This window comes from Petaurus breviceps, unplaced genomic scaffold (genome assembly GCF_028583685.1).
Source record: "Petaurus breviceps papuanus isolate PSGF00001 unplaced genomic scaffold, PetGlider_PUasm1.0 90603, whole genome shotgun sequence".
In the NCBI taxonomy this organism is placed as follows: Eukaryota; Metazoa; Chordata; class Mammalia; order Diprotodontia; family Petauridae; genus Petaurus; species Petaurus breviceps.
Window position 1 is genome coordinate 6144220 of NW_027187284.1, and position 25348 is coordinate 6169567.

At 34.2% G+C, this 25348-nt stretch overlaps 1 protein-coding gene across 1 annotated transcript in view; it reads right to left on the reverse strand.

Annotated features, from left to right (window-relative positions):
• CFAP47 (cilia and flagella associated protein 47) overlaps positions 1-25348 on the reverse strand; it is a 963244-nt gene that overhangs the window by 535552 nt on the left and 402344 nt on the right. Inside the window, exon 44 of the mRNA XM_069063838.1 lies at positions 17115-17260. Within this exon, the coding sequence (XP_068919939.1) occupies positions 17115-17260 (146 nt within the window). The remainder of the gene's footprint in view (positions 1-17114; positions 17261-25348) is intronic.

The window sequence follows — 25348 nt, forward strand, 5'->3', positions numbered from 1 at the left end:
TAGATAGATAGATAGATAGATAGATAGATAGATAGATAGATAGATAGATAGATAGATAGATGATAGATTAGATAGATAGATATTTAGATTTTGAACCCCTTGAGGGTAGGGAGCATTGTAGTATTTGTGTCTACAGCACTTAGCACAGGGCCTACAACATACAAGGATTTTAAATGTTTCTTGTCATGGTTTGACTATGTCAATTATAACTAAAGATGGGCAGAAGAAAAAAATCCCTCATGGGATATAACCTCCAGCAGAACTGTGAATCATGTGAACTATATAACTTTCCACCAGGGCAAGGAAGAAAGGATCTTCTCAACATTTTATAGTCTCAAGTATGAGTCATTTCTGTGTTCTTCCCTGCATAAATAAAATGTATTTTTTTAATGCCTTGTAAGTATGAGCACTTTTAAGGAGAGCATATGGGCACTATGGAGATAAGGCCATATATAGGAGTACCCAAGTACCATCTAGGTGAGGAAAATTGAACCAGAAAAATACATTGAGAGCCATAAATTACCGCAATACTTTGTGTCAGGAGGTAGTCTCTTACATAAGGGAGTCTCTTACATAATATGAGCTTGCAATTAGATCTAACACATTTAGATATAAATTTGGATTCAGCTTGAGTATTTTAAGGCTAGTTGGGTTTTTTCAGTTTACTTCCTATATCACTGTCAATAAGTTTTTGTTATTTTAATGCTCTTATTTATAACTCATATTGAAAATGTTAACACATTAAATGTAGAAATGTTATTTTGTAAAAATGTTTTATTCAAACCTGTACTATCATACAATTCAACAAGGTGCTGCTATATAAATGAATCAAAAAAAGATTCATTTTATACAAATCAGCCCTGTATTTTCAAAATATCAAAAGGATTATTTTGATAAGTCCTGGGTAATCAAACATCTAGATATTAGTAAGATGTAAAACTAAAAAAATTTATGAAAATAGAAAAGGTTTTAATGAGTCACAGTGATTTGATATCTTCCTATACAAAAAATCAAGAGTAAACTATATTTAATTTGACAGTAATTATGTTTTCATTTTAAGTATCAGTTGAACAATCTCTATAAACATTAGTATCGTTTCCTGGCACATATGACTTATGCATTTTTCCCCTGAATGTGTGAACTTTCTATTCTCCTCAAATTCATAACACAGGAAACCAATCCATACAGTATATAAATATACTTTCTAGAATATTTTCCCTCTATGACTAATTTTCCATTTTCTCTGTAAAAATTTTAGCAATTAAAATTCCATTGAACTATGACACCTTCTCTCTACAATTTGCATGGTTTTCCCTGAAACACCTAACTTGTTACATCTCAACATGTTCTATTGTTAGTAATGTAAATACAGATGCATCATACTGAGAAACAGTTATCCCTTCCATATTGAAACTTTCCCTACTGCAATTTCAGTATAGCACGGGTCAGCATAAGAAATTAAATGAGAATTTGGGGAGAGTTTTGCCAAAGCCGCAGATGATATAGGAAGACCAGAAGACAATACAGAAGAAAAAAACCTCTTTCTCATACAGTATTTTTACTCATCATTTACCTACATACAACCTATAACCAAATATTTATTTTTTTTAAGCAATTGGGGTTAAGTAACTTGCTCAAGGTTACACGGCCAGTTATTTCTGGGTGTGGTGCTGAGTGTCTGAGCCCGGGATTCGATCTCCAGGTCTTCTCAACACTGGAGCCGGTGATCTTACTCGCTGTGCTACCTGGCCGCCCCAATGACCAAATATTTAACCCAAATTTTACAAATGGTACTGTAAATACCCCATAAAAGAAAAAGAAAAAAAAATCAGACTTCTTCTCTGGTACAAAAGGAGGGCCAAAAAATTTAGCATGAATTTTCCAGGTCATAAGGGTGCCATGCCCCTAATCCCTGAAATGTGGAAGGGATGACTATAATTAAAATTTTCAGAATTGTGTACCATATACAGAGTTCCCCTGCTTCCATATCTTATATTTACAATACCCCTTCCTTTTTAAATTCTAATTGTCCTTCAAAATCCAACTCAAGTGCCATTTCTATCTTAATGTCTCTCTCTGACACCCAATTAATCAGGAAAAAAAAATTAACTTTCCTTTAACCTTGCCTGATGCTGTGTACTCTTCTTATGCTCTGTATGTTCCATATTTTAATAATATAATTATCGAATGTTTATGTAATGCCACATTTCCCTTGCTAGACTATCAGCTTCATAGAAGCAGGATCCACGTGGGTGTGTCCTAATACACAGAAAACTGCATTGTGGTTACTTGTCACTTAATAAGAAGTTGTTAAATTAATAAATTTTCCACATTACAATTTGGAAATTTTCTTTAGATAGACTGAGATGAAATAATTCATGGAAATGTAGTGGAGGGAGAGACAGGTAAAAGAAACCTTTTAAGTTTGGGAACTTCTAGCTTTCACTAGGAAAATAAAATTTCTGATGGACAATCTAAAATTATAAAAGGGGCTAATAATAATTATATGCCTATAGATAACTTCTTACAGTACAAGGAAATATCCTGTCTACTCATAAGTCAATTTTTTTCATGTATATTCAGTTTTAATTTTTCTTCTACATTTTACCTTCTTTTTTAATTTATTTTTTTCTTTTTATTAATTTATGTTTAGCTTTCAACATTCACTTCCACAAGATTTGAGTTCAAAATTTCCTCCCCATCTCTGTCCTCCTCCACCCCAAGATGGTATGCATTCTGATTATCCTTCCCCTAATTTGCCCTCCCTTCTATAACCCCCACCCCTTCTCTTATCCTCTTCCTTTCTATTTTCCTGTAGGGCAAGATGGATTTCTATACCCCATTGCCTGTAGATCTTATTATCTAGTTGCATGTAAAAGCAATTCTTAACATTTATTTTCAGAAATCCAAGTTCTACATCTTCTCCCTTCCTCCCTCCCCATCCACCACCCTCATTGAGAAGGCAAACTATTCGATATAGGGTATACATATGTAGTCATGCAAAACATTTCCATAACAGTCACGTTGTGAAAGGCTAACTATATTTCCCTCCATCCTATCCTGCACCCGTTTATTCCATTCTCTCCTTTGAACCTGTTTCTCCTCAAAAGTGTTTGCTTCCAATTTCCTCCTCCTCCCATTTGTCTTTTTTTCTATCATCTCCCCCTCTCTTAAACCCTCCCCCCTACTTTCCCGTAGAGTAAGATATATGTTCATATCCAACAGAGTGTGTATGTTATTCCCACCTTAAGCTAAATCTGATGAGAATAAGCTTCACTCATTCCTTCTCCCTCGCTCTTATCCCCCTCCGTTCTAAAAGCTTTTTCTTGCCTCTTTTATGTGAGATAATTTACCTTATTCTACCTCTCCCTATCTCCTTCACCCAGTACATTCCTCTTTCTCACCCCTTAATTTTATTTTTCAGATATCATCATTTTATATTCAACTCACCCTGTGACCTCTGCCTATATACATACACACATGTGTGTATATGTATATATGTATATATGTATGTATGTATGTATTTTCCCTCCAACTACACTAAAACTGAGGTCTAATAAGTTACAAATATCAGCTCTCCATGTGGGAATATAAGCAGCTCAACTTTATTAAGTCCCTTATGATTTCTATTTCCTATTTATCTTTGCATGGTTCCCGTGACTCTTGTATTTGAAAGTCAAATTTTCTATTCAGCTCTGGTCTTTTCATCAAGAATTCTTAGTCCTCAATTCTCAAGTCCTCTATTTCATTGAACTTCAATTTTTTTCCCCTGAAGTATTATACTCAGTTTTGCTGGGTAGGTGATTCTTGTTTTTAATCCTAGCTCCTTTGACCACTTGAATATCATATTCCAAGTGCTCCAATCCCTTAATACAGAAACTGCTAAATATTTCATTATCCTAATTGTGTTTTGACAATTCTTAAATTGTTTCTTTCTGGCTGCTTACAATATTTTCTCCTTGACTTGGGACCATGGAATTTGGCTACAATATTCCTAGGAGGTTTCTTTTAAGGATCTGTCTCAGAAGGTGATTGGTGGATTCTTTGAATATCTATTTTTCCTTCTTGTTCTAGAATATCAGGGCAATTTTCCTTGATAATTTCTTGAAAGATGGCATCTAGGATCTTTTTTTGATCATGGCTTTCAGGTAGTGCAATAAATTTTAAATTTTCTCTCCTGGTTCTATTTTCCAGGTCAGTTGTTTTTCCAATGTGGGAATAAATTGTCTTCTATTTTTTCATTCTTTTGGTTTTGTTTTATAATATCTTGATTTCTCATAGAGTCATTAGTTTCCATTTGCTCCATTATAATTGTGAAGAAATTATTTTCTTCAGTGAACTTTTGGACCTCCTTTTCCCTTTGGCCAATACTGCTTTTTTTAAGGCATTCTTCTACTCATTGCTTTTCTGGACCTCTTTTGACATTTGGCCTAGTCTATTTTTGAGGTATTATTTTCTTTGGCATTTTTGGGGTCCCCTTTTGCAAGTTGTTGACCCATTTTTCATAATTTTCTTGCTTCACTCTCATTTCTCTTCCCAATTTTTCCTCTACTTCTCTTACTTGATTTTCAAAATCCTTTTTGGCCTGTGACCAATTCATATTTTCTTGGAGGCCTTGAATATAGGAGCTTTGACTTTGTTGCCTTCTTCTGATTGTATGTTTTGATCTTCTTTGTCACCAAAGTATAGTCTGATTTGTTCCCACTGTTATTCCACTGTTTGCTCATTTTCCTAGCCAATTACTTGACTTGCTAAATCTTTGGTTCCAGTGTGGGGCACATACTGCCCCAAGCTTCAGGGATTTTCTGCAGTTGTTTTCAGAGATATTTCTAGGGACCAGTAAATTTTCAGTTCTTCCAAGGTTGCATGATCAAAGGAGAGGTGTTTACTCCTCTCCTGGTCTGTGCTCTGGTCTTTGAATGACCATAAGCACTAAGAACTCTTTTCTTCCTTGGAACTGTGAGGAGGATTCCCTCTTCACCACAAATATGAGCACAGGCACACCAGTGTTATCCCTGCCCCCAACCCACCCCAGGTTCACCAGCCAGGATTACAACCCTGATTAAAGCACAGGCAAAGCAAGAGAATCCTGCCTCACAGCCAGCAAAGAAATTCCTATAATCCCCCTCTGGTCAGCAACTTGATCCCCTCACAGTCTTTGGGCTGAGAACTCTGGAAGCAGCTTCTGCCACTGCCACCACAACCCTGGGGCTGGGACTGGAGTGAGACCACACTCCTCACTCACCCAGGTCCCACCAGCCTTTCCTACTGACCTTCTTAGGCCTTTGATGTTTGTGGGTTAAGAAGTCTAGAAACCACCACAGCTGCCAGTGATTCAGTCCCCTGAAGCTTGCTCTGGCCCACGATGGACTGTGCTCTTCTCTCAGACTGGTGCAACACACCTTTTCTGTTGACCCTCCAGAATGTCTTGGGCTGGAAATTTGCTTCACTCACTAAGTTTGCAGGTTTTTCTGCTCTAGAATTTGTTTAGAGTCATTTTACAAATATTTGAAAAGGTTTGGGGGAAAGCTAAAGCAAGTACCTGCTTTTACTCCACCATCTTGGCTCCGCTCATAGGTCAACTTTTCCCATAGATATTTTATTTATAGAAGAAAGCACACCAGGCTTATGTAGGAAATGTTTCACACTACTCTTCTTACTATACAACTTGAGTAAATGCCTTTGATAAGAGCTAAACAAGTCCACTGGCTAATGATTAATGGGAAGCAACTCACTGAGGACTCATGAGACATATTTTAGGAGTTCATACCTGCAGAATTTTACCAAGACCCTTTTGCCCTTTGGGGACTACCCATGAGTAAAAGGGAAAGTTTTGGGCATAATACAGAAAGGGTGCTATACTTAAGACTATGTCTTAGATGACAGAAATATAACAACACTGGACTCTTACTCTAAGCCTTTCCAGTTTAGTAGAATATTTTAAATGCCATGCTCCATTGGCAGAGCCTTCAAGAATCAAGCACTATCTCAATGCTAAAATTAACCAATAGAGTAGGAATTCAGGAGAGCATGTATTAAAAAAAATTGTAAATCCCTTGCACTAAAGTTATCCTGCAGTGCCGCAACATGATGTGAGATAGCCCTAGGTTCTTAAAATATATATATATTAGAGGAGCACAAATTGTGTAAGTCTGAGCAAAATAAAATCTACTTGATAATAGATGATATGACCTGAAGATAAAGCATCTGTCACTTGTCTTAATACAAGTCTCAGTACAAGACTACCTGACTTGGAAAGGTCTTACCATTAAGTTGGCCACTGAGAAAATTTTGGCACTAGTCACTCTTGAAAACTGCCTACTGAGTCATGGAGAGAATGTAAAGTCCATAAGCAGGAAGTATCCATATCAAAGGGATAACATATACTTGAGGTATTTAAGAATAATCTTCATTGTCACATTCCTTGCTGAACTCTTATAGGGATACTTTTTACTTAAAATCTTAGATTCATAGAATGTCACACCAGGAAAAGTCTTGAAGGATCATTCAGTGTAATCCCTCATTTTACAGATGACATAACTAACAATATCTGGTAGTAAGGTCCCAAGGAAAATCTCTGGCCACAAATGCAATATTTATTTTGATTCTCATTTCATACAAACATTAAGTTCTCTCTTGTAATCATCCCATTCCCTTCCCCAATAAACAACTCATCCCTAGTACTTTCAGCTACTTTATGCTCAAGCATTTCACATGAATTTTGCTTACTTGTAGTTGTTTTTCATTAAGGATAGAAAATTTTACAACCTGTATGTATGTTTTATTAATATGTTATTGTTTCAAACTATCTTCAGAAGGACTTCCTGGGGATTTTTCTTGGTCTTTTCATTCAAATGCAGTGTATATACTGGTACTGTGTGTTATGGTCTGGAACCTGAGACAGACTAATAAAGCAATAGTGTTAGCCATTTACCTCCTAGCTAGGCATACCTAATGTCTGCTATCTAATCAAAGGAAGGATTGTATTTACTTGTATATTTTTATTCAATTCAATTAAAAGACATTTAATTAATACCTACTGTATTACAAGGCAATGGATTAGCTCTTATTTTAGTAGGTAGATGTGACAGAAACACAAACAGATGAATGAAACTACAAAGTTCCACCATAGCTGGCATCAAATCCTGCCTCTGACAACTTGCTAGCTGTGTGAGCTTAGACAAGTCATTTAACACCTCTATACTTCAGTTTTCTCATCTGCAAAATGGAGGTAATAATATCTGCAGTATTTTTATGAGACTCAAATGAGAGTACAAAGTATTTGGTCAACTTTAAATCTCTATATAAATGTTGATTTTTCTTATTGTTAGATAAATATAATGTAAAAAATACCTTAGAAGTTCAAAATAATGGTGAACACAAAAGATAAATGAGGACAGGTCATTATCAATTGACAGCTTTCTTTATTAGATATCATTAACACCTAGCAAAAGTGGCACTGTTATATGTACTCCAAACTATATTCTTATTCAAAAAGCTCAAAAGAGATTAACAGTATCATTGTCAATAATATTTCAGAGAAAAAAACACTTTGGCAAGTACACATTTCCATCTTATGTATACAAATATGTGATAAACATGTATGTCATTTATGTATATATATGTACTGTATATTGTATTGTGTGTATGCATGCATGTGTGAACGTGAAAAAAGAGAGAAGGCACCTCAGAGACTATATAGTTGTAAGGGTTATGGGATTTAAAGATCTCCCATGCCCCATGGACATGCTGACATAGCAGAGCAAGAGAAAGCGGAAAGCGAGAAAAAGTGAAAGCCTAGCTAACGGTCCTGCGGTTGGCGGTTGGTTGCGGTTGCGGTTGCGCCTTTTTATTTTTTTTTTGTTAGGACCCCTGCGGAGCACTGCCAGGGGCCAGAGCTGCTGGGAGAAGGACTTTCTGCTAAGGACTCCTGCTGAGTACTGCCAGGGGCCGGAGCTGCTGGGAGCCCGCTTCCAGGGCGCTGGGTGGTTGCTGTGAGTGGGGAGAGGAGGACCTTTGCCTGAGGTAGCCTGTTCTGTTTTAAAGGCTTGAGAATGTGGGTGCTTTCTACTTTATCTATCTGTGCCAATATCATAACTACTCTGATGGCTTTCACTTTCTGGTTTTGGGACTCAGTCTTTTGGTATCTTAATAAATTTTCTAGTTTATTTCCCCAAATGGCAAACCTGACGTATTTTGTGATGGATAATTATATCAGCATATTTGTAATCTCTATAGGCATTGTGAATATGGCATTGCTGATACAATAGTTTAACCTCCTCATTTTGTAGTTGAAGAAACTGAATCTAAGGGAACTTAAGTGACTTGCCTAATGTCACACAGGTCAGTATTTTCAGAGCCAGGATTTTAACCACATGCTATGACTCCAGAGCCAATGTTTATTGAAGAAGTTTATCTCTATTGGTATATGTTTGTATATAGTGATAGAATCTTGAATGATTTTGATGTATAGATATGAGAAATTTTGTTGGAAAAGAGCAAAGGCTTTGTTTTGCTCTACCAAATCAAATACCATTTTAAAAAAATATCAAATAATGAGCACAGTGAGGGCTCATATTCCCTTGACCAAACTCATATAGAAACAGAGTCATTAAATACAAATATAAGGGTCCCTGTGGACCTCATATTAACTTAGTTTTGAAATATAATGCTTGATTTTTTTTGTTAAATATTTCCCAATTGCATTTTAGTCTGATTTGGGGGTTACTTGAGTGTGATATAATCTTATGGTCATGTTTTTGACACCTCTGCTCTAGATTTTTCAGTTTGCATGATAATAAAAAAGCCCTAAACTATAGGATATCATTTGTGAAAGTCTGCTTATTCTGTATTAATACCCTCACTAAGAACACATATGCAAATGATTTTCAAATTTAAAAAAATTCAGAGGAAAAGTAAACATATAGGCTGGCAGTTTTTTAAAATTTTCAGTCACCTATTATTGTTATTTTAAAAAAGAAAATTTTGCATGAATTTGTTATTTTCCTTGCTTTCAGATAACTTTTTAACAAATCTATCAATGTCCTCCTCATTTTGTCTCCTCCAGAACATGTTGCCTCTCCCTATTCTTGGTCAAATTTAGTCAGAAACTCTTCCTAATTGTATCTATATTCAGAGAATTTTGCAGAGTGCCTTGCATATAGCAAGCACTCAAATGCTTTGTCCACTGGAGGAACTACTCCATCACTGGAGTAACATCCAGTGATGCAGATCACAACATACCTAGGCCTTTCCCTCCATCATGTGGTATTCTTGCCCATCTCTTCCCATAAGAACATGTTGAGGTTTCTTTCATAAGGTGACCACTAGATTCTTTCTATCATTTCTTTGCTCTCTAGTCCTAAAAGGACATCTTGTTATCATATGTCTGCACAATTTTTTTTATTATTTCTTAAAATATAATATCCTGGATTGTTTTTGATCATTACTTGCAGGCAATCAAATGATTCTCACCTTAATCTGTTTTTCAGATCACATATTTTTCACATAAGATCCTCAATTATTTTTCTGTTTTTTTCAGTCTTTTGAATTAAAAAATGCTTTTTATTATTAGATGGGGTCACTAACTTCTGTTTGGTATATTTCAATTCTTTCTTTATTGCTTTATTATTATTTCCACCACGCATATCAGCACATCTGAGACTGTGAGATATTACAGAATAAGAATAGCATTTCATCAAGGCATTATATTGGCCTTGACAATGAAAAGCATCACAAAAATCTTTGTAGATCATTTCTACTTTTCATTTCTTTATTATACTTCTAAGTTTCATCCCTACATGTCATTGAAATGACCTTATTGAGTTGATTGTATCATGAAACTATCTGTAAACTATCTGTATTCACTACTTCTCTGTTTTATGAGGTGATGCTCTGATAAATTTCTGTTCTAAGTCATTTTCCCCTTATCTTTCACTCTCTCTGCTTGACAAATAAGTTATACTTGCTGACTAAGGTAAACGTAGACTTTTTTGGAGTTTTCTTGGTTGTAGAAATTTATTTACATTGACTAAAATTGTGAATGAAATTATTGTCTTTATTCAATACATAATCCAAATTTTAACCATCAAATATTTGTTTTAATAGGTCAGGACAAAGAGCTTCAATTGCACAGCATTTTTTTCCCACATGTTTATACTTTCTTATAGCTTTGTACTAATTTTCATCTTTATTCCAACAAGTAAATGCCTGGATGCCCACAGTCAATTGATTCAGAAATTTCTTGCCCATTAGTAACAAATTGTTTCTAATGAGTATGTAATCAGTTTCATTTTTGTAGTGTTATCCAGTGTTTACTATCTCTATTATTTTGACAAAGTTCTGTCAATCCTTTTATTTCTTAAAAAGCATTCATGATATGTGGGTATGAAGGTTCTATGTAGTCAGTGAGGTCTTGACCCTCTCATTCCTTTTTCCTGATCTGTGTTTTTTAATGTATTTCCTGCTATTTTCACCTATTCCCACTTTTGTGTTGAAATCATTATCATCAAAATATATGTAGACTTAATTTGGAAAGTGTTCTCAATTTCTTCATAGACTTTATTTCTATCTTTATGCTTTGCACCAGGTGTTGGTGTTTATGCTGCAACTATTTTAATGGTATTATTTTTCAAATATTTACCATGAACATGGCAAGATGAGAAGACTAAATGTTCCATGAAATGCTGTTTGTTCTCGGCTTTAGACACATGATAAAATCGTCTCTGCCAATTCCTTTATTTGCCTCTCTTAGGAGACCCTGTGAGTCATCTTTTCATTTACTCGGAATTTCCCTCTTAGAGTTTTATTTGTAGTGAAAATTTCAAGATGGGTTCAATTCAGTTCCTCTAGCACTATATTCAATCATTTGTTATAGGACAAGAATCTAACAGTTAGAATTCAACCAGCTAAATTAAAGTTGATAGAAACTTTAAAAGTTTGGTAATTCTTGGAAACCATTTCCCACCACTATTCCACTGTTGTGGCACAAGGAAGTAAATCACATAATACTGAGGGGCATTTGGTACTTTATTTATTTTTTTTTTTGTTTCATAGGTTTTCATGGCCACAGTAAGCCAGTGTTCACCTCTGTGGCAAGCAAAGAGCCCAACTTGTTTAGAAATAGTAAATCTGATTATCAAAATATAGAACTGAAAAGGGTATCAGAGACCATCTAGGACAATCCCTCATTTTACAGGGGAAAGTTATATGACTTTCCCTACATCACATAAATAGCATCATAGGTCAAGTATGGATTTATGTCCTCTGAGAATAATGTTATGTCCACTGATGCTTCAGGTGTTCCTTATAAGGATTACACATTAGTTGCATCAATCCCCACAACATTATTGTCTTCCAGAAGAGATCTGTAACAACTCAAAATAGGATGGCTTAACAAATCACATGAGAAAACCCAAGAGGAAAAATACTATATATTGCCAAGATTACTACCTAAACTGTGAAATACAGTTCAATGGACAATCTATAGAACTTGTCCATCCAGAGAGAGAGAGAGAGATTAAAAATAGGGAAGTCCCAGAATTGAAAAAAGGAATATTAGTAGAAGCTGGATTTCTTTTGAGAAACTGCAAAGTTGCTTTAATGAGCCTGAATTTTTCTCAGAGATAAAGGTACACTTTTAAATGCTAATATTATATTGTTATTGTTGTATAGTCATGAGTCATACAACATTACAGCCTTTAAAGACTTGTTCCTGCCAAGATGACTGCAAGAATGGGAAATACACTACCCATATCCCACGCAAATACTCCAAAAACCCTGAAATTCCCACAATACCAAATAATGATCAAGAAATTTAATGAAAAACAATAGCAAGTGATTCCTTCCTCTCCAGAACTGCACAAAAAATCAACCTGAAATCCACATATAAATTGGAAAGGAGGCCTCTGCTAGCAAAGGCCATGCCAACACAAGGTGGCCTCCTCATACAACCTAAGGTGTGATACCTATAGTTGAAAGCTTTTCTGTGCAGAAGTAAAAAAAAGAAGAGGACTCACTTGTATGAGAAAGTCCTGGGTTAGGAACCTTGGAGGCCTCAGGGAATAGTAACAGCTGGTGACCAGTGACCAACGACCAGTATCTAGTGTATTGCCACAATTCTCAGTGCTACTTGGCTCAGACCAGGACAACTCTGGGGCCCTGAGGTCTGTTAACAGTCTGTCCTGAGACACAAGAGTGGGCCCTGAACATGAAGCCCTCAGAAAATTTGGATGAGACAAATAGAAGTTAGTTGGTTAGTTAGTTTATTTTTTTTAAGCAATTGGGGTTAAGTAACTTGCTCAAGGTTACATGGCCAGTTATTTCTGGGTGTGGTGCTAAGTATCAGAGCCCAGATTCGATACAATGTCATCCCGACTCTGGGGCTGGTGCTCTTACTCTCTGTGCTACCTGGCCATCCCGAAGTTAGTTATTTATTATAAAATAATAAATATAATGATAATTCAAAAGACTAAATATATGTGTGTGTGTGTATTAGGCATACTATATGAAAAGTCACCTGAAAAACAGATTAAGGAGATAAATTTGAAGAATTATTTGATTGCCTGCAAACAATGACAAAAACAAAAGTAAAAGTCAGGATAATATATTTTATGAAATCATGAAAGAAAGCTATGCAGGCATATTAGAACAAGAGCTCCTCTTAAATCAGAAAGCAAAGAGAAAAAAAATAGAAAGAACCTACTGGTCACCTTTTGAAAGAAACCCCAAGATGTTTGTTTGGAAAGAAATTGGCAAGAATCACAATGACTGGAGAGCCAGGCCTGGATATATTGTGATCTGCATCACTGGATCGAACATTCAGTCAGCAAATAAAGCATGTTAGTGCTTACTATGAGAGAGAGACTATGCTAAATTCTGGGGAAAAAATACAAGAGGGATGACAGTCTCTCCCTTCAAGGATTTTACATTCTAATGGAAGAAGACAACACATAAAAGGAAGTTTATGCCACTAGGGTGGGAAGGGAGAAGATGACAAAGATACCATATCCACCGTGGGGACATTGTAGAGAAACAGCCAGAGAACATCCTGTAGAGGAAGGAGACTTGGTTGACCTGAGGGTGCTCCTTAAACAGAGGTTCTAGGGGGAGTCATCCAGTCAGAAGGAGAGGTCACAGCAGGAGAGGATACTTCCCGTGCTTGATTTTTCAGGGCTGAACTGAATTTCCAGGACAAACAAGTTTCTGGGACATGTTAGATAAAGTCTTGAGTGCAGCTTGGAGATCAATCAAAGCCCATATTCATTTCAGTATTTGAACATGTGCCAGTGTTTCACTCATGCTTTTACTTTTTTCTCAAAGATTTTGCATTTGATTTCATTTTCATTTAGAAAGAAAAAAATGGAACATTTACTACTTAAGACAACAATATTAATAGAAAACCCAAGAGAAAATAGCAAAAGAAGATTAGTTATTTTTCTGTTCTCAGCAGGTGATACTTAGCAGTGCAGCTATGACAGATTTAAATAAATTCAGGCAAGCTAGGTGGGCTTGCATACTTGATTATTTACTTGAGCATGTAATTGTATTTATTCAGTGTAGTTAGCAACATAATTTAATGCTTAGATTCATACCTTTATTTCCCATATACATAATTATAATTTACTCTTAACAATGTTTCATGTTTTTAATTAAAGGGATATGATTTATAAGCAATTTTTAAAATTATTGGTTGAATATTCTAATATTTTTGTAAACAAGAATACTGTATGAAATAAAAAACCATGTTTATACATATGAAATATTAAACTAAATGCAATTAAATTTTGATTAGTTGATATAATTATATACTCAGACAACTCTTATTACTCCATTTCATGACGCAAAATAGATTTCCTATGTAAACGTAACTCAAAATTTTAAAAATTTAAAAATCAAGGAAAATACAACTTACTCAGTTTTCTAAACCTATATGAAATTGTGGTTGGATTAGCACTTGTTTTATGCAGGCTGAGATGGTTTCCCTTCAAGGAGATAGGACTGGCGCTTCTTGGAATCATCATTTGTTTGATTTCCTTCCTATCTGAGGAAGACCTAGTATATGATGAATTGGTTCCAAAGGGATTTGTGAAATTCTTCTTACCTTGAAGGAATGTATTTCTGTCATAGGAAGTCTGGTTTCCCTGGTACATGTGAAAGTGAAGCACATTTTTTCAAAAATACTACCTTTCTAACTTTATGAATTATATTCTCTTTATCCTTTTAAATTAGTAATGTCATCTTCATTGCATTTTATGGTCCTTATATATGTCATTGCATGCAAATTCTGAACCTGAATCCCTGAACTACCCTGAGCTAGGTCTGGGTCAGGATAGTAATGCAAAAAGATATATGGTATACCAAAACAAAGGTAGAATTTAATCAAACCATTAATTAATACACAATTATTCAAGAGCTGCTTTTCAAACCAGTCAAAATACTTGTTAAAACCAATCAAATCACTGACTTTTCTGAAGGAGACAAAAAAAAATAGCAATCAACAGATAAAGTTTAATATTTTGCAGAAATATTTCTTACAAGCATATAAATATAGATGCACAAATAAAAATACCTATATAGAAAACATCTTACTCATTTGTTTCTCATTGGTGATTCTTAGTGCAATATAATTAAATTGAATTTGACCTATAATGGTTTAAATTAGTTTAAATGAGAAAGTTTTCCTATCAATATGTTAGGCATTTAGTTCAATGAATTACTTTCTTCAAGCTACTATGCTCTAAAAGCATTGGATAAATGCACAGAATTTTTTTTTTACTTAAGTTTGAGGATTGAGCCATATTATCTTCTGGACAATACAAGTTCTATAGGCCAATGATGTACCCCATGTTAATGGAGGACATAATATCCAAAAGAGTAACTTCACAAAGATTAGTCAGTTACTTAAACCAATGCATTTCAAGGTAGCCAAGTTAGTAGGAGGAGAAAAAGATACCAAGCAACCATCATCTTTCAAAATTGCATTCTATAGAAACTGGGAAAGAATAACAACAACTTAATAGGATTTTTTTAATGTGATGCTATAGAAAGAAACTGCATAATAGCAAAAGATTTCTCTAGGAAAATGATCTGTAAGTAGTTTTGGAATGGGTAGTTATTTTGTGAAGAAAATAGGATAATGATATTTAGTCCCTTCATGTTCTAAGAGTACATGAAACTATGAGATATTAAGTTGTTAATGTGTATTATAAGCTAAATATAACAATATAAGCTAAAGGGTGAATGCATAATAAACAAAAGATCTATAAGTTCTTCTTAAAATTTGAGAACTTAGGAAGTAAAAGGACTCAGAGATGCTTGCTATTAGGAATTCATTAAATGAGTAACTTCCTATGTACACAATTTTGACTGCTGTTCATCTCTGATTCAGGTTATACTAATGAAAGCTTCAGTGAAAGAGTAAGTAGTCTATAATATAAGTTATTGTGGGGAGTAAAGAAAATATAATTACAATGGATAAAAGAATAGGAAATAGTAGAGAAAGTAGAAGTTGGGGCAACTAAGGGTCTTAGAAAGTAAGACAAAAGAGAATCACTGCTATTTGAATCTGAAAGATACTACCTCTGTTCTTATTCTCTTCATCCAAGATGGAGTGAGGATGGTACCTCCTCCATGATACGTAATAACAATTGCTATTGTTTATATAGCACTTATTATGGAGAATAAAGCACCTTTCAAATATTATATCATTTGAGTCTCCCAACAACGTATGAGTTAGATGCTATTTATTGTTCTAATTTTACAGTTAAGGAAACTGAGGAAGAAGCTAAGTGACTTGCCCAAGTCCACACACCTATTCATTATCTGAAGCCATATTTGAACTCACTGCAAACAAAGTGCTCTATCCACTGTGCCTCCGAGCTGCCCAAACTATGTTTTCTCCCTCTTTATCTTGCCTTATCCTATGCCAGGTACATTTTTATATATTTCAAAAAGAAAGTAAGGTCCTTGAGGGCAAGAGCTGTTTCCTTTTTTTGTCTTTTCAATCCTCTGATCTAGCACAATATCTTGTATGTATTTGTTACTCAAATTGCTTTTGTTTGATCTTTTAAGCAGAGCTGAGACAAGGAACTGTGTTGGTATTGCTGGCTGCATCTAAGTTTTGATTCATGTACCTCTCAGGAGTGGAAAGAAACATTTTGCCCAAGTGGTGGTTAAGTGCTACAGCTAACTGGGAGGAAAGAGCAGACTCAACTTCTCTCTTTATTGCTGATGATTTCTGATTACTTCTGATGGGCTACATTCCATCATACCCCCAGGAAGTCTCATCATCAGGAACCTCAGTATCTTATGAGATTGCATCAGACTTTAGAATTGCACCTCATCAGCAAGCTCCATACTCTTTTACCTTCTGGTCCTTGAATTAGAGGAATATAGGGGAAAACAAAGGGCTCCTCCCCAAATCTCCATTTAAAGAGATCTACCAAGACAACATTATTATTATTATTATTATTAACATTAATATATAACTAAGTTATATGCTGGGCACTGTGTACTAAGCTCTTTACAATTATTATCTCATTTAATCCTCACAACAACTCTGTGAAGTGGGTGCTAATAGTCACCATTTTATAATTGAAGAAGCTGAGGCAAACAGGTTAAGTAACTTACCCAAGGTCACACAGCTAGTGCCTGATAAGTTTGAACTCAGGTCTTCCTGATTCCAGGCCTGGTGCTCTATCCACTACAACACCTAGCTGCATCTCTTCATTTCTCACCAAGCCATCTGCATGTATGGGTACCTTGTCACTTCCTCCTCCCTCCTAAAGTGTTTAGCTTCCTTAGATATGTTGTCTTTCCCCATCAGACTGAAAGTTCCTTAAAGGCAAGGGCTGTCTTTCTTTTTTCATATTGTAGGCCCAATGTTTAGCATTGTGTCTAGCACATAGTAGATATTTAATAAAATGTTTATTGACTGAATGACCAATGGACAACTTTTATTGCAACCTACATTTAAGGAAGTTCAAACAGAAGACCATGAAACACATAGGAAAATATCCAGATTTCTCCTAGTCTTCACAACTAGCTACATAAGTTGTTCATGCAAAGATGCCAGGAAAAAAAAGGAAAACTGAAAAGTGCAATTCTCATCTTACCTTATTATTGCTGAATATGATAACACAATACCGCTTATTGAGATCAAATGGAAGAAAATGAAGAATTAGAGTTGAAGTCTCTTTAGCTTCCAGATAGATAGACTGCACCTGACAGAAGAATTCTTTCATGAAACTGCATTTAATTGCTGCCAAAACAAGATTCAAAAGAAGGTTGTTATTTTTCATATATAATATTTTGCAATTTGCTAAAAACAAGGATACTCTGACTCCAAGAATAAAAATTAGAACATCAATAGAAGGTGAGAAAACAGGCCAAATTACATGTACATGATAGTTCCAAATTAAAATAGTTAGAATACACATACCTTCTGCTAATACCTGGTTGAATATAAAAATAAAATGTGATCTGTACTGTATGTGATCTATAACAATTACTCTGTTAGCAAAGGACCTCAGGGGTTATCCTGTCCAAATCCCTCTTTTTTTATAAATGAGGAAACTGAAACTGAAGCTAGAGACTCATTAAGAGGACACAAAATATCAAAGGTGGGATTTGAAACAAATTCCAATGTAACACTACACAAAGGTACTGCTAGGTCATACAGTGAATAGAGTGTTGGTCCTTGAGTTAGGAAAAATCTGAGTTCGAATCCTGACTCAGACAGTAGATTTATGACCTTGGGGAAATTATTTAACCTCTGTTTACCTCAGTTTCCTCAACTGTAAAAGGGGACAAATAACAGCACCTATTTTGCAGAACTGTTGTGAGAATAAAATGAGATGTTTGTAAAGTGCTTACCACAGTGCCTGGCATATAGCAGGCACTATATAATTGTTTATTCGCTCCTCCCCTACCACATGATTTCTACTATGAAAGGACGTTGTAAGACTGGAAAATTGACTTAGGTATCAAAATAAAATATATCAACAAAAATCTATCTAGAGATTTCATATATATATACACACACACATATGCAGGCATATATATATATATATATACACACACACATATATATATATATATATATACATCATTATGTAAAGAGGGTATTTCAACTAGTATTTAAGTTTTTTCTTGGATTCACTCCAAAACTAAAGTAGCAGCATACCATATTATTTATCATTATGTGTGATCATGTAAGTACAGCTGAACTTAACTTTTAAAAAGTTCCGTATGAAAATCCATTTTTGAAAATGATGATGACATTTATTTAACTAAAGTTTTCACTTTAGCAAACAATATTTTTTAAAAGGATTCATAACAAAATTCCCTTATTAGAAGGCAAATACTTAGGTACATTTAAAATATGAATTTATTTTTGAATGTATATGCAATATTTCCAAACATGTCTACTAAATTACATAAGGTGTATATGTTCCCTCTACCTTCCTAAGCGGAATTTTTCTAAATCCCTATTAAACAATTAGATTTAAACAATCCTTAATGAGTAAAATTAAAAAGAGAAGTTGTAGTTAATAGTCATACTTTTGGATTTTTTCAGTGTTGATAAGCAAAGGAGAAAAATATTACAAAAGATAAAAGAATGATAAAATAATTACCTGCTTACACACCAAACCCAACCACCAGTAGCAGATAAAGAGTTACGTTTTTTGTGGTATACTCCTTGTAAAAATCCCTCTTCCTAAGTGAGCTAACTGGACCAGATCTAAAACAGTATTATAAAACAGCAATCATCAAAACTACTTGGTACTGGCTAAGAAACAGAGTCATAGATCAGTGGAATAGGTTAGGTATGCAAGACACAGTAGCCAGTGACTATAGTAATCTATTGTCTGGTAAACCCAAAGACTCCAACTTCAGGGAGGAGAACTCAAAATCTTCTGGGAAAACAGTAGGCATAGACCAATATCTTACAACAGATGCCAAGATAAGGTCAAAATGGGTACATGCTTCATAAAGGGTGATACTATAAGCAAATTAGGAGAGCAAGGAATAGTTTACTTGTTATATCTATGGAGAACAGAAGTATTTATAACAAAACAAGAGATAAAGAACACTATAAAATGAAAAATTGATCATTTTGATTACATTAAATTAAAAAAGTTTTTGTACAAACAAAACAAATGCAACAAAGATTAGAAGGGAAGCAGAAAGCTAGGAAACAGTATTTATAGCCAGTGTCTCTGATAAAGGCCTCATTTCTAAAATATGTAGAGAACTGAGTCAATTTTATAAAAATTCAAGTCATTTGATACAATACAATACAAGACAATTGATAAATTGTCAAAGGTTATGAACAAGCAGTTTTCAGGTGAAGAAATTATAATTATCAAGTCATATGAAAAATGCTCTAAGTCACTATTGATTAGAGAAAAGCAAATTAAAATGACTCCAAGGTACCACCTCACATCTATCCAATTGGCTAACATGACAAAACAGGAAAATGATAAATTTTGGAGAACATGTGGGAAAATTTGAACACTAATGCATTATTGGTGGAGTTGTGAACTGATCTAACCATTCTAGAGAGCAATTCAGAACTACACCCAAAGGACTATAAAACTGTGCATACCCTTTGATCCAGCAATACCAGTACAAGGTCAGTATCCCAAAAAGATCATAAAAATGGGGAAAGGACCACTATGTACAAAAATATTTATAGCAGTTCTTTTTGTGGTGGCCAGAATTGGACATTTAGGGGATGCCCATCAATTGGGGAATGGCTGAATATATTGCGGTATGTGAATGTAATGGAATACTATTATTCCATAAGAAATTATGAGCAGGAAGACTTCAGAAAAACCTGGACTTATATGAACTGATACTGAGTGAAGTGAGCAGAACCAGGCAAATATTTTACGTAGTAACAGCAAAATTGTGCAACGACCAACTTTGTAAGGCTTAGCTCTTCTCAGCAATGCAATCATCTATGACAATTCTAAAAGACCCACAATGGAAAATGCTATCACATCCAGAGAAAGAACTAAGGAGTCTGAATGCATATCAAAGCATACTGTTTTCCCTTTTTCTTTCTTTCTCATGGTTTTGCCCTTTTGTTATGACTCATGTTTCACAACATGACTAATGTGAAAATATATTTAATATGATTGTACATCTATAGCCTATATTATATTTCATGCCATCTTGGGGAGGAGAGAGGGGAGAGTGAGGGAAATTTAGAACAAAAAGCTAGACACCCCATTAAAATAACTGTAGACAGTATAAATACCTGAGAATACACCTGCCCAAACAAACCCAGGAACTATATGAATAAAATAATAAAACTTTATTTATGAAATAAAATGAGATTTAAACAAATGGAGAAATATTCCTAGTTTGTAGGTAGGTGGGACTAAAAAAAATTAAAACGACAATTTTACCTAAATTAATATGCTTATTCAATGACATTTTAATTAAATTACCAAAAAATAATTTAACAGTTAGAAACATAATAGTAAAATTCATTTGGAAGAATATCAGTCAAGGATATTCAAAGGAACTAGTAAAAATTGTAAAGGAAGTAAATTTTTCAGTACCAGATCTTAAATCATAGAAAGTATATTATATTATGCATAATTAAATATATATATACATATACATATATATGTGTGTCACATATGTATCTTAAACTTGGGCAGTAATTATCAAAACTGTCTTGTACTGGTTAAGAAAGAGGTGGGTCAGTGGAACAGAGTAAACACATGATTACAGTAACCTTGTGCTTGAATTTTGGGATAAGAATTCATTATTTGGTTAAAAAAAGTAAACAAATTTTGGGAAAATTAGAAAGGTCTGGCAGAAACTAGACATAGATCAATATCTTACACAATTTACCAAGATAAGGTCAAATAGATAGATGACATAGATATGAAGGGAGATATGACAAGAAAATTAGCAGAATATGGAACATATTACCTATCAGACAAGGATAGGCAAACAACTTATTAATAAATATGAGATAGAGAGTAATGTGAGATATAAAATGGATAATTTTGATTACATTAAATTAAAAAGATTTTGTACAAATAAAACCAATGTAGCTAAGATCAGAAGGAAAGTTGAAAATCAGGGACAGTTTTTTATAGTTTCTCAGCTAAAACTATCATATCTCAAATACACAAAGAAGTTTATCAAAGGATATGAACAGGCAGTTTTCCAATGAAGAAATCAAAACAATTTATAAACACATGGGAAAATGTTCTAAATCATAATTGTTTAGAGAAGCACAAATCAAAACAACCTTGAGATGTCATTTTACACCTATTAGATTGGCTAAAATGATAGAAAGAGAAAGCACCAAATATTGGAGGGGATATAAAAATTTAGGACATGTTCATTGTTAGTCGAATTGTAAAATGATCTAACAATTTTGGAGAGCAACATGGGATTATGACCAAAGAGTTACTAAACTGACTATACCCTTTGACCCAACAATACCACTACTAGGTCTATTTCCCAAAATGATTAGGGGAAAAGGAAAATAACTTATATGACCTAAAATATTTGTAGCAGGTGTCTTTGTGGTGGCAAAGAAATGGAAATTGTGGGGATGTTCTTCAATTGGGGAGTGACTAAACCAGTTGTGGTACATGATTGTTGTGATGGAATGCAGCTGTGCTATAAGAAATTATGAGCTTGTTTATTTTAGAAATACATGGAAAAACTTGCATGAAATAATGAGAAGCAAAATTAGCAGAACATTGTGTGCAGTAACAGCATTACTGTTTTATAAATACTCTAATCAACTATAAAGGAACAATGAAGATGTGCTTTGTTTCTAGAGGAAAAACATTAAACAGAATCATGTATAATATGATTCTACACACATACACACATATTTGTATCTAATGGTGGTCATCTCTAGGGAAGGGGGGAGGGAAAAATATGAAGTGCCCAGCAGAGAATAAAATTTATAAGGAAGCAGAGTAGAAAGCAGAGTAGCTTTGAAATCTATGTGTAGTACTTATAAAGTTTTTTTTTAAATAAGTAGTGTGAAATGTAAATTCATGGTTTTATAGTGAATCCTCTTTTTATGTTGTGTTTTGTATATGGAAATGTTATGTTCTCTTTTTTCTTTATATATTTTCCTTATACATATATATTCTTTATATATTTAATATAATATATATATATAGTTTAAATAATTCAAATTAATTAAAAATAAATGAAATGAAAGAAAGTTAACTTCATTCCCAAAGAGTCCATTTCTGGAGGTTAAATGATTTGCCCAAGGTCATAAAGCTACTAAGTCCATTTCACTTAGTACTAATTGTTAGACAGCCCTTCCTTATGTGGAACCAAACTTGGTCTTAAATAGTTCTTTAAACAAATTAAACTACCTAGTACAATCCCTTTGTTTCTTTTGGGGGGGGGGGCACTTCTGCACTCAAATGGAATAATTCAAATCTCTACACCACATGATGCTCCTTCAAATACTTGAAGACATTGCTCATGCACCACTAAGTCTTTCTGCCAGACTAAACATCTCCAGGCCCTTCAATTGATATCACTTGGGTTTAATATTTTAGGCTCTTCACCATCCTGGTCATCTTTCTTTCCACAGGCTTTGGTTGGCAATTACCATCCTAAGATGCAGAGTCAAAATAATAACATTCTAGATATAGTCTGACCAGAGATGAGTATAGAAAGCTCTTATTCATTTTCCATGTATTAGAATAAGATAATATTCTCTACTAATTCAGTCCAATATAATATCAGGGTGCTTTTTTTGATGTCTCATGTTTCCAAAGTTATATAAAATAATGTGTCTTGCATAGCTACTGTTCACTCATATTGAGTTTGGAGTCCACTAAAAAGATTTTTCACATGAAGTATCATCTAGTCATACTTCTCCTATCCTGTACTTGTTCAGCTAATTTAAAAATATATTCATATGAAAGACTTTATATTTATCTTTATTAATTCTTAAAATTAATTTTGTTCTATTGTTGCAATCTTTCAGGATTTTTTTAGATCCCCATTCTGTCATCCACAATAACATTTGTTGGTCTTATTGAAATCTGCAAATTGATTCTTACCTACTAAAAACAATAAATCTAATAAATAAGAGCCTAGCATATATGTAGTATTTTAAGATATGCAAAGTGCTATATAATCTTGCTTGCTATCTATCTCATCATCTAAACCTTTGATAAAAATCTCAAAAGAAGAAAGCCAAGGTTGATTTTTTAAGAGAGAACTCCCTCGAAGCTGGTATTGAACCATTAAATGCAAGTCTTTAGTCCAGTCATTCAAAGTGTTACCAATCCATCATTACATACTATCAATTTCCCATCATTATGGGAAGACCTGAATAACTTATGATATTTGAATGTAATGGAATATTACTCTGTCATAGCAATTTATGAAAGGGCTCAATTAAGAGAAACCTGGGAAGAACTACAAGAACAAAGCAGAGCCAACTGAGCAAAACCAAGAGGAAAAAAATACACAATAAATACTATATTGTAAAGGAAAACAACACTGAGACAATTAAGAACTCTGATAAATATAATAGTCAGTCATGACTGCAGAAGATTGGTGACGATGTATTTCCCATCTTTTGGAAAAAAGTCATATGAGATATCCATTTTCAAATATGAATTGCTTGACTATAATTATGTGTTGCCAAAGTAGCTTTAATTTTAGGGGGGAGGACAGTAAGGATGGGAGTAGACAGGATGTGATAGTGATGCAAAAAAAAAGAAAATAAGAGAAGAACAAAGATGAAATGCTGGGAATAGGAAAGGAAGTTTGAGAAGGAATGGTAGCAGGCAGGGTAGCATTCTTACTATTGTGTTAAATTTAACAATAAGCATTATTTACTAGAGTTATAATTTCATATCCAATCCTCTTTTTCTAGTCCATATACATAGAAATGTTCATAGTTAGTTATGCATATGGATTTCATATTAAAAAAATTATTCAGAATGGCTGGGTGGGGCAGTGAGTAGAGTGCTGGCCCTGGAGTGAGGAGGACCTGAGTTCAGATCCGGCCTCAGACACTTAACACACACAAACAAAAAAACCTAACCGTGTGACTTTGGGCAAGTTACTTAAAACCCAATTGCCCTCCAAAAAGAAAAAAAAATTGATTCATAGGGCAAAGCACCACCTTAAAAGTTTTCTTCCAAGGTATTTCCAAAGAATACTTCAAAATTCTTCAAAATGCCTTGAAAGAAATAAGGACAAAAATAACATTAAATGGCCCTTTAATTATAAACTTTAGGCAGAGCAAAGAACAAGGAGATGTGCATTTACCAAAGATGTTTGTCATCTTGATGGAGGAGATTCAACCAAGAGTACTAGTTGATGAAAGTTTCTCTACAGATAGTGAAGTCCTCCAAATGTTCCCGTTTGTGGATCATAGCATTATAGAGATAGAGCTAGGAGTAGCTAAGAATTCCTCTAGTATACCTCCTTCATTTTATAGATGAAGAAACAAACTATCTAGTACAATCCCCTCATTTTAAAAATGAGGAAACTGAGACCTTTGTAGAGCCTCCCAGAAGAGATCTGTAAACATTCAAAAAAATATTTCTTGACAGTACACTCAGGAGAGACCTAGTGGTTGAAGAATTTCTTTTGTAGAGATTGTAAAGAGGTCAAGAGAACAATTTATAGAACATATCCATCAACATGTACCGTATATCTGGGACACACAGTTTAAATGCATAGTGAATTAAAATTAGAATTAACCAGGAGGAATAGAACTAGATGACTTGCTTTCAGGAAATTGTGAAGCTCCTCTAATGACTCTATGTTTCACAAAGAGACAAAGGTTCTTTTTTTTAATACTAGTATTCTAACAGTTTTGTTGTATGACTGAAAGACAAGGAATACAGATTTATAGAAGAATAGAAAATTAATATATCACACACACACACAGAGTCACATGGTAGGTAGGAGCAGGCTGCAATATATAACCAGTAAGACATTTTAAATAACAAAAGAAAAGAAGTTATCAGAGAAATGTGAGATATAAACAGAAAATTAGCTAATTACATTACAGGAGAATAATCTGCATGCTTCATTATTAACCCCAGAAATATCAAGAAATAGAAATAGAACACTTGCTGACCATCATATGGTGAACTCATGTGAGGCCATGGGCAAGAGTCATTTAGGACAAGCAGGTGTAGTTGGTTGTGAGATGTCATAGGAGAAAATATCCAAATCGAGGAGATTCACTGATCCAGGCACGTATAAAGAAGATATGATGACATACTGAGCAAAATATATAGAAATTGAATTCTGCTGCTATTTTAATACAGTATTGCCTAGATAATCAATAAAATCACTTTTTTTAAAT